Source organism: Nuphar pumila, chromosome 15 (assembly GCF_984573655.1).
Source record: "Nuphar pumila chromosome 15, dmNupPumi1.hap1.1, whole genome shotgun sequence".
Classification (NCBI taxonomy): Eukaryota; Viridiplantae; Streptophyta; class Magnoliopsida; order Nymphaeales; family Nymphaeaceae; genus Nuphar; species Nuphar pumila.
The window spans coordinates 33,961,943-33,972,468 of NC_143263.1; the positions used below are offsets into that span (position 1 = coordinate 33,961,943).

At 37.8% G+C, this 10,526-nt stretch overlaps 1 protein-coding gene across 1 annotated transcript; it reads left to right on the forward strand.

Moving 5' to 3' along the window:
• Positions 1-5,985: 5,985 nt before the first annotated feature.
• Positions 5,986-7,832, forward strand: LOC149815079 (threonine synthase, chloroplastic-like). Its single transcript, XM_089990147.1, has one exon. The coding sequence runs from the start codon at positions 6,070-6,072 to the stop codon at positions 7,660-7,662; it is 1,593 nt and encodes a 530-aa protein (XP_089846273.1). The 5' UTR covers positions 5,986-6,069; the 3' UTR covers positions 7,663-7,832.
• The last annotated feature ends 2,694 nt before the right edge of the window (positions 7,833-10,526 follow it).

The following is a 10,526-nucleotide window of genomic DNA, read 5'->3' on the forward strand; positions in this document are numbered from 1 at the left end:
AGAAGAGTGGGACGTTCCCCACCTTCTTTTCAGAAGAATTTTTATTTAAGTTAATTGGTCCCTTTAAATTAGTAAGAAATTTTGTTAGGTATGAACTCCTAATTAAACTATTTAATTATGAAGATAAGTTGATTAATTAGGTAAGCTAATAAATTAAGTGTGTTAGTATGTGGGGTAGTAAAAGGAGTTCTCTAGAGAGAATGTCCACCCCTTTACCTTCCTTTCTCAAAAAATTGATCAAAATATCAATTTAGTTGGTTAAGGTCAAACTTAGGCACAAAATTTCCTATTAGCTGAGGAAATCCAACACATTTTAGGATTTCTAGCATATGCTAAGTAGGGAATAGGTTTAGGAAACATACCTAATGGGATTAGGCGATCCCATGTGGATCTATAAAGAGAGACTCTCCTTTTACACATCCTCTTATTTAAAACTCTTTCTCTCTCTCAATTCTATCTCTTCTCCCTCTTGTCTCTCCTCTTCACTCACGATTGGAGGAAGAAGTCATTCAAGGGTGTCGCTGAACCAAATTGGAAGAGCAACCACTATTGGAAGGAGGTTGGTTCCAATGTGGAGAAAGTATATTTTGATCTTATATGTTTTGGATCCCAACTTTGGTTTTGACATTTTCAAGGTAGGGATTCTAATTTGATGTGGGTGGATTGGGATCCATACACACGAGCATACTTTAGAAAAATATCATTATTGAACCCATATATCAGTTCTGATAAAGTTGGGACTAATATTGGTTCAAATTTAAAATAAGATAATGTTTTTTTATATGATCACGGTTCACTCGTACATGCCTAAAGCAACACAAGGCACCTTACAAAAAAATGTACTTGATATGGGAAGCATAACTGTGTTGATACCATTGATATGTAGTGAAGGGGTACAAATATGGGAAAAGTGCAAATTTATGAAACATGTAATTCCTCTTAATACAAAAATGATTTATGTTTTCTTCATTGGGAAGTCAGCTAATAGGATTGGTGTGAGCTATATTTTGCATACAAAAGGTGAATATGCATGTGCCCAAAATAGTGAGTACCACTATATTTATTGATGGTGTTTGGTCTTGATAAAAAATAGCATTTCTCACAAGAAGATTAAAATTGGAACAATCTTATGATGTATGATAAGATAATTATTGATGTCTTGATGTTATTATTATTTTTTTTTTGCTTTAGACTTTGATAACTATAAATTGATAGCTACAATAAAAGTGACGAAAGTCTTGAAAGAAGCTTTGGTTGTAAAGAAGGGAAAGAAAATAATGATTCATAAGGAGAAAACAATTACATGTGGAGTAGACATATACATATCTATTGAATTTGACTCTAACTCAACATGACTTTGGCACATCATAATATGATAATGACAATACTAAACTAAATCCAGTGTGTTGGTACCTTAAGATACCATGTGCCACAAGAATGAGCCAAGCTTGAGGACTTCAAGCTCGACTTAATAAGCTTGTTTACCAGCCCTACTTCAAGGAGAGAGAAGAAAGAAAAATAAAATGAATTGCTATGTGTGATCTCCTATTGGATCTAGTTGATCCAAAATTGGATAAAGATTAGACTACATCATTCATTTGAATTAAGAATGGAGTGAATCACACTTATATGGGTCAGATCTATATATGCTGGATTAGATGGCGTTGTTTGGATTAGTAAAGCTTACACTAGAGCAAACTAGTCTATGTTGGATCAGATCATATGTTAATAGATATGTTTGGATTTACTGAGACCAGTTTGGATCCAGTTGAACTTGACCGTACTCAATGGACCCATTTGAACCAAAGTGGATCCAATTAAAATAGATTGAAATTGTGTTAGACTGTATTCAATATAATGACCATTAGACTAGAACTTGAGCTGCATATGAGACCCACAAACAGGTTTGTAAGGCTTTCACATTTCACAATTCAATGGTAGTCCTTCTTAGCTTACATATTGATTGGCTCAGATCTATGATTTATATCAAGAGACAATTTCATGAGTTTTGGTTTGGCAACATGTTAGAATTTTGACATTTATTTTTTTTTTACTAAAAAATTTATGGTTTATGGTAAATCAACTTATAATATGGTTTGGGTCTCTACTCAAAAAGGTGAATTTCTATATGAAATATAAATACTAAATACATGTTGACAGTATGAGATTCAAGAATGTTTTATGGAACTACGTATTATTTTGATATACTTATGGTTGGTCCCTGTTTAGATATTATTAATATATTGATTCAATTTTTCATATGTTTTTTTATTATTAAGATATTATTATGTTTTGAATCTTGTTTACATATATTTTTTTATCAAATCTAACCATAAAGATATGATATACATAGTCAAAACCTATAAATAGACTCTTGCATCATATTTTTTTGGTCTATAGAAAGGATTGTACAACGTAGAAAATTTCAATTTTTTTAGAACTATTGACTTTTATATTTTTATAAAATCTTATGTGAAATTTTTTACATTATAAAATTATAACTACACACCAAAAAAAATTGATCCAAGAGTCTATTAGTAAGTTTTCGACCATGAAAATCAAATTATACGGTTAAATTTGCTAAAAACATTTGCAAAGATGATTTTTGAAGGTGAGTACAGGTGGATGGACTGTCTTCCTTCTCACATATATGTTGAAAATCTGTTGCATGGGCTATACTCTATGTAAAGCTTGAACATTTGGACATTTACTTGAAGTTAATTAAGACATTATCTCATGATTTACTTGTTGACATCAACATTTTGTGTAAGACCACAATTTTTCAAGAAATATTTGAATAAAATATTGGCCTAAATACTGGTGAATTTTCAATTAGTTCACAATTAATTGTTATTTATGTTTATCTATAGTTAATTGGTGAATTATGCCTTGTGAATATTGGTTATTTCGTAATTAGTTATTATCTGCAATCAATTGTTGAATAATGATAATTCACATTTTAAATGATGCTAAAAAATAAATTAATAATGAAAGTGAAGATAATAATAAATTATTACCCTATATAATTAAAGTATTGGTTTTTGGATTTAGGTAATTGGATTTGGATATCAGTGAAAATCCAAAAAGGTCAACCCACACATTTTCATATTTGAAATATCCAATTGAAGCAAACTTAGACCATTTATATCCTTCTTATTGATGTTGGATCCAATTTGCGAGGATCCACACTAGTTGAATCTTGGATTTTTTTTTTAGGTTTTGGACCCGATCTGAACCCAATCTTCGGATGGGTTGGATTGGGCCAACCAGTGCAGTGATGGGCCTTGACCTACATGTGTTGGGATTGAATCCATGTGGACCCAATCTAGTCCCCACACCTCATCACCTCAGATCTCACCCTCACTTTCCCCACCCCAATCACCTCACATCCTCTCATCCCTTCCGTTTTCACGCTCCCACACCCCTTTGAGTCCCTCTTTTTCTCCTAATTATACCCCCCTCTTTCACCCTTTAAACTCATTCACGCTCCTCTCATCCCTCTCACTCACTCACGCCTAACTCTCAAACCTCTCTCCCTCTTGTGTAACCACCACTCTTTCACCATCATCCACCACCGTCACTTCCGTTTTCACCATCATCCACCACCAACTACCTTCACTCCCAAATAGGTGACTCATGACCTTATGCATGGTCAATTGGACCAATATGTGTTAAGTTCTCCAAATGGGTGATCGAGAACCTTATGATGGTTTAATATAAAATCATATGTGCTTTTGCTCGGTAGAGGCCATTGATCTTGTAAGTGATTAATTATGTTTAAGCATGTATGACAAGAGAATTAATAATGAAATATATGCATGATAATTCTTTAGTAGGCTTACAATGAGAGGGTAAACGATATTTCTGACTTAGTGAGATTTTGATCAGCACAAAAGGTTATTTTTTGAGCTACGAAGATAGGAGATAACTGCCACCGATGTCATGGGATGATAGTAAGATTGTTTCATCTGAAAGTAAATTATGATATATCAGGTTGGGGGTGATGAGATCTCTCTCGATACGATCATCCTTCATCTAGAACCAAAATAGATAAGCAAGGCAAAGATAATAAGTCATAGATTGATTGAATGTACCCCCTATGTCAAGCTTATGATTCATATATTATTTGTGTTAGTACCTACAAAGTATTGTGAAAGAGAAACAAAAGTGTATTGTGCATAGTAAATCATGACATGCATCATATAAGAAAGCAAATATAAATGAAAAAATTGTAAATTATCTATGGCTACAGTGAATGCTTTCTATGCATTAGTAAGTTATGCTTGAATTGAATGATTATATATGAGCAAGATTATTGAACTATTATGTTACAATTGTTTGTTCTGCACTGATAATTTCTTATTTATATGAAAAAATGTCATTTTATGTATGCCTCTTTCTATACAAAAATGTTTTGTTACTGTATTCCTATTGAAAGCTTGTGGATATTGATTCCTTACAAAATTACAAGTACTGAATAGTTTGTTGGAGCGTTGCGAAAATCTGTGGTGGCATCAAGGACCAATCTTTTTTCTTTTTCAAAATTTGAATTTTAAGTAATTATTTGTATTGGTTTTTGTAGAGACCTTATGATTTATTTTGGAATGAAAATACTCTGATTTAGGACCTGAAATATTTTAAAAATATTATGTGCTTTAATGATTCAATATTATTGTGATTGATCATTTAACAAGTCAAAAGGTTTTACGTTGATATATATATATATATATAGTTTTACATGTTTTTTGGGTTTTAAATATGAGGGCATTACGTTTAGTGTGCACATAATGTTTTAACAAGAAATGTTACACTCTTGGTTAAGGAACCCTTAACTTTAAGAGTGGTTGACTTAACCAAATCTTCGTTAGGAATGAACCCTTGTATTGTACAATTTTTATGTAAAATTACAATTTTGGGGAGTCAAAATTCAATACATTATAGGGCTTTGATTTTTGAACCCTAAAAAAATAAAGACATACATGTAGGAGAAAAGATGGTCAAAGTATCATTTCCTGATGAACCAAACATGTAGATCACATCTCGAAAGGAAAATTAGATGCATAATAAAGAAAAAAAATATTTAGTAGGAGGCTACTTATCCAAGAGGGTAGCAAACATAACTCGTGCTTTAAATATAAAATCTTAATGACATGAAAGGGATTTATAGCCACATGCTGCATACAACATTAAGCATAATAAATCAAAATGTCATACCTTATGCTACATAGTTGTAAGACAACAAATTTATATCCTACATACTAAGTATTAAATTATAAAATCGTGGTAACTTGAGATATATAATGTAACTTTTTTTTTCAAACAAACATCACGGCCAAGCCATCAGTTTGTTATTAGATAATATATAGAAGCTTGAAAATCTTGTTCCAAATTTACAATGCATAAAAAATAAAGTATTATCTCACATACTATAACTTGTGTAAGATATAAAGGTTTGGTCACACTCTTAACATTGTAGGTAGGGGTGGCAAAATCTGACACGACCCACCAACCCGCTTCTTAGCCGGGTTTGGGTTTGGCTTAAACGGGTTAGTGTCGTAAATGGGTCGACCTGCCTAACCCATTTATTAAACGGGTCAGGTTCGTGTTAGGGGTATGCCAACCCGCCAATCCGGCTGACCCGTTTAATAAACGGGTTAGGCGGGCATGTCAACCCGTTTACCCGAACCCGACCTGCCAACCCATTTACCGACCCCAACCCGCCTGTCAACCCGTTTATCCATTTACTTGAACCCGCCTGCCAACCTGTTTACCCGACCCGACCCGTTTATTAAACGGGTTAACCGTGTCGTGTCAGGTTATCCGTTTAATAAATGGGTCGGGTTCGTGTTGAGGTATGCTGATCCGCCAACCCGCTGACCCGACCCGCCAACACGATCCGATTGTCAGTAGGTAGGACAATCGATCTCTGACTTTTCTTGTATAAAATGCAAAACAAAAATGGCTAGAACCCGGAGTTCAAGTAACGGCAGCCCTAGTCGCTTCCAATTCCGCTGCTCTATCAACCCAAAACCAAAAGTGCCGCCACTCTCAGCGCCAGCAGCAGTCGTCATGGCGACCGCATCGTTCTCCACCATGTTACAAATTTCTTACTTCATTTCTTCTTCGTCATCTTCTCCCAGAGCAGATGGGCAGTCTTCCTCCACCGTCTTCCAGAGGCGTCTGCGCTACAGCTCGCCTTCCTCCAGGATCGTGGCGTCGGCGGCGTCGTCCTCGCCGCCGCAGCCGAAGCAGCGGCGGCCGGCAGAGGAGAACATCCGGGAGGAGGCAGCCCGGAAGCACCACGTGAGCGGCGGCGACAACCACGGGTTCTCCGCCAAGTACGTCCCCTTCAACTCTCCGCCCGACTCGGACGAGGAGTACTCGCTGGACGAGATCGTGTACCGCAGTCGCTCCGGCTCCCTCCTGGACGTCCGGCACGACATGGACGCCCTCCGCAAGTTCGACGGCCAGTACTGGAAGAACCTCTTCGACTCCCGGGTGGGGAAGACCACCTGGCCGTACGGCTCCGGGGTCTGGAGCAAGAAGGAGTGGGTGCTCCCGGAGATCGACAGCGACCACATCGTCAGCGTGTTCGAGGGCAACTCCAACCTCTTCTGGGCGGAGCGCTACGGGAAGGAGGTACTGGGGATGAACGACCTGTGGGTCAAGCACTGCGGCATCAGCCACACCGGAAGCTTCAAGGATCTCGGCATGACCGTCCTCGTCAGCCAGGTGAACCGCCTCCGCAAGCTCAACCGCCCCCTCGTCGGCGTCGGCTGCGCCTCCACAGGCGATACCTCCGCCGCGCTTTCCGCCTACTGCGCCGCTGCCGACATCCCGGCCATCGTCTTCCTCCCTGCGAACCGCATCTCCATCGCCCAGCTGGTCCAGCCCATCGCCAACGGCGCCTTTGTCCTCAGCCTCGACACCGACTTCGACGGATGTATGCGCCTCATCCGCGAGGTCACCGCCGAGCTCCCGATCTACCTGGCCAATTCCCTCAACAGCTTGAGGCTCGAGGGGCAGAAGACGGCCGCGATCGAGATCCTGCAGCAGTTCGATTGGGAGGTGCCCGATTGGGTCATCGTCCCCGGCGGAAACCTCGGCAACATCTACGCATTCTACAAGGGATTCCAGATGTGCAAGGATTTGGGCCTGGTCGATAGCATCCCGCGACTCGTCTGCGCGCAGGCGGCCAATGCCAATCCCCTCTATCTCCATTACAAGTCGGGATGGGCCGACTTCAAGGCCGTCAAGGCCGGGGAGACGTTAGCCTCGGCGATTCAGATTGGAGACCCTGTTTCTATCGACAGAGCCGTCTATGCGCTTCAGAATTCTAGTGGGATAGTCGAGGAAGCGACCGAGGAGGAGCTGATGGACGCCATGGCGCGGGCGGATCTCGCGGGGATGTTCATATGCCCCCACACAGGGGTTGCATTATCGGCATTGGTCAAGCTTAGGAGGAGCGGAGTTATAGGGCCGACCGATCGCACCGTGGTGGTGAGCACTGCTCACGGATTGAAGTTTACTCAGTCGAAGATCGATTACCACTCCAAGGAGATCCAGGACATGGCGTGCAGGTTCGCAAACCCTCCCGTTCAGGTGAAGGCCGATTTCGGTGCCGTCATGGATGTGCTAAGGAAGAAGCTGTCACTCCTTTGAGCCGTGAGCTTAGTTAGGCACCATCTGTCCCCCTTCAATGAGAGTTGTAAGTCTAATGTGTGCTAGTGTTTTTGAAAGATCTTTTGCGGTTGGTTTTTGCTTTGTTTGGCAAACTGCAGAATTGATGTTTATTTTGGAGATATTCAATGAAGTAGCTGTTATCTTCTTCTTCTTCTTTCATGTATTCTCTCCCAACGTCTAACTAGTTAGCACGATTGAGAATGTAATTTCATGTGGTAGATTTGCATTTAATTTGAAATGCGGGGTAAACCCAAAACAAGGACGACCAAGATATCGAGAATACTTTGCATTCTTGTTTTTGATAATTTAGTGGAGGATACAATCTGAGAAAATCCTCAGACGAAGACATGATGCAGGGAATAAGGAACCCATGAAGCGTGCTGCAAATTGATGTGAAATTATGTGTAATTGTTTGAAAATGCATGGATAGCAATGTGCTGACATATGAGTAGTGTCTTGTGAAACATGACGGTGTACCATTTGTCTAAGAAGGTAGAAAACAATGAGGCTCATAATTCTTGTTCCATGGAAACAATTCTTGTGCAAATGTTGGCAACTATTTCGGGACTTAGAGTGATTGGTCTCCTGTATTATGTGTGGTGGTTCTCATATCTTATCTCAATTCATTACATAGAGGGTCTATGTCACCTGGGTGTGGGTATGGGTACGGAGGGTACCACAATTCCAAAAAATGTGGGTATGGGGACATAGCCACACACACATATATATATATATATATATATTAAATATCACATAAATACAAAATAAATTGAATAGAATTTAAATATATGCTATATCTAAAATATATATTATAAACTGAAAATATAAAGTTATAAACTGAAAATATAATTATAAATTATAAATTATAAATTATAAATTGAATACAAACTTGTACGTACAGAGGGTAAAATGGTGTGTCCAGGTGTGGATGCTTGTCGACACGGGCACACATGTGTTGACATGGGCACAGAGGGAAAAATGGAGTGTCCATGTGACACAGTAGAAGGTGGATTGTTGAGTGACTGTTATTCTAAATGTCTTTCATTGGTGAACTTGGGAATCAATATCGTTTGAAAATATTGCGATGTGTACTGTTATATGTTTTTTTATGTTCTTTATTGTTGGTGAGCGACTGATAGTGAAAACTTTTAACTACTCTATTTAGATTATTATCTTGTCTATCTTTAGTGCTATGATTAGGTTATATGATCAATGTCAGGATATAAAGTTAACATCCCGATCGCATAGTTATACAGCAATATGGTTGACGATCTTCTTATTCTGTTGGAGTTTACAATTAAGATACTGGTTTTGCTAAGCAAAAAGTTAGAAAAATATTAACAAAAAGAAAGTAAAGGTCGGTTTGATTGTTTGCAAAAACTTGTCAAAATTTCATGACAGAAAATGTCTCAAAAGCATGGTGCCTACATTATTTTTTTGGTTAAAGTCTATCTGAAGTGTATTACACTTTTTTCAGAAATTAATGTCTTGGTAAAGTTCCTCCTTGTACCATTTTCTCCAAAGAGAACTTTTGCTAGACCATGACACGACCTCTAATAGAAAAGAAAGAGCAACAATATTTTTCATGGAAGTTTTATAAGATTTGACAAATCTTGACAATTTGCAATTTTCTGTTCATGTACTATTTTAAAAATCTGATGTAGTTTGTGTTTCACAAAATATTGTAAAAATATTGTGATAATTTCAATATATCTGAGTTATTTTTGTACATATTTTTGGTTATTAGACCTTATCCAGTCGAAGTAATGTCATTATTTTTCTTACATGTGGTTTGTCTCGTCAATTCTTTAGATAACCTTAATAACGTATTATCCTCTCATACGTATTCTTATGTGAACTTTGCAAAATACTCTTCAAAACAAAAGCTTTCAATGTTGCACAGTTCTTTCTTTCTATGATTCTTTACAGGAAGCTTCTGTTCATTACCAGGTTTGGAAAAAATTATGTCCATATACATTCTTTACATTCCCTCTAGCTGATCATACTTTTGAGTATTAGAAAATATAAGCAAAGTGTCTTCGTAGTCCCTTTCTAATCATTCTTTAGATAAAGCTTGTGTATTACCAGGTTTGGAAAAATTATCTCCATGTCATATACTTTTGCATTGCTTCTAGTTGGTCATGCCTTTGGGCCTTACATTACAGATGCAAATTTGAGTTATTTTTGTAAATTTGACTCTGTTTTAGGTTGAATAAGATATGTTCAGAAAATTAGAACTAAATGTATTCACATTGCTAATGTTATCTTTCTGATACTTCTATATGTCGTTTGAATCATGGCAAGTATAGAAAAACATTCGATGATATTGCATTAGTTGCACAGTATGTGTGCTTGGCTCTTGATCTGCTTTAATTATTGATAGGTTGCCTTTCTTGCCATTAACAGTCATCATTATTTTCTCTACAATTATGAGTCATTGGGTGATTGCCTATTTGCTATGGTGTGTCATATCTCGAGTAATGTTTTTACACATTATGTTCACGTATATTGATTTCTGTCTAGGTTGACGGGTTAGTTTTGTCGGAAGCAACTTTTTGTTAGAATATCTACTTATGATGGTGTTATGGTGATTGTGGTGTCTATTCAAGTCTGTGTAATCAAGGTTGATCCTCCTGATAATAATGGAGTATATTGAAGAATGATAAGGGAGATATGGGTGACAAAGAAGATCCTCGATTTGGAAGAGTGAGCTTATCTATGTAATATGAAAACAACCAACCATGAGTCAAAGTACAGAAATGCACAACAGAAAACACCACCAAATAACTAACAGAGAAAATGGAGAAGACTAGATCCCCCAAAACATTTGTTTCCTTGAAGTG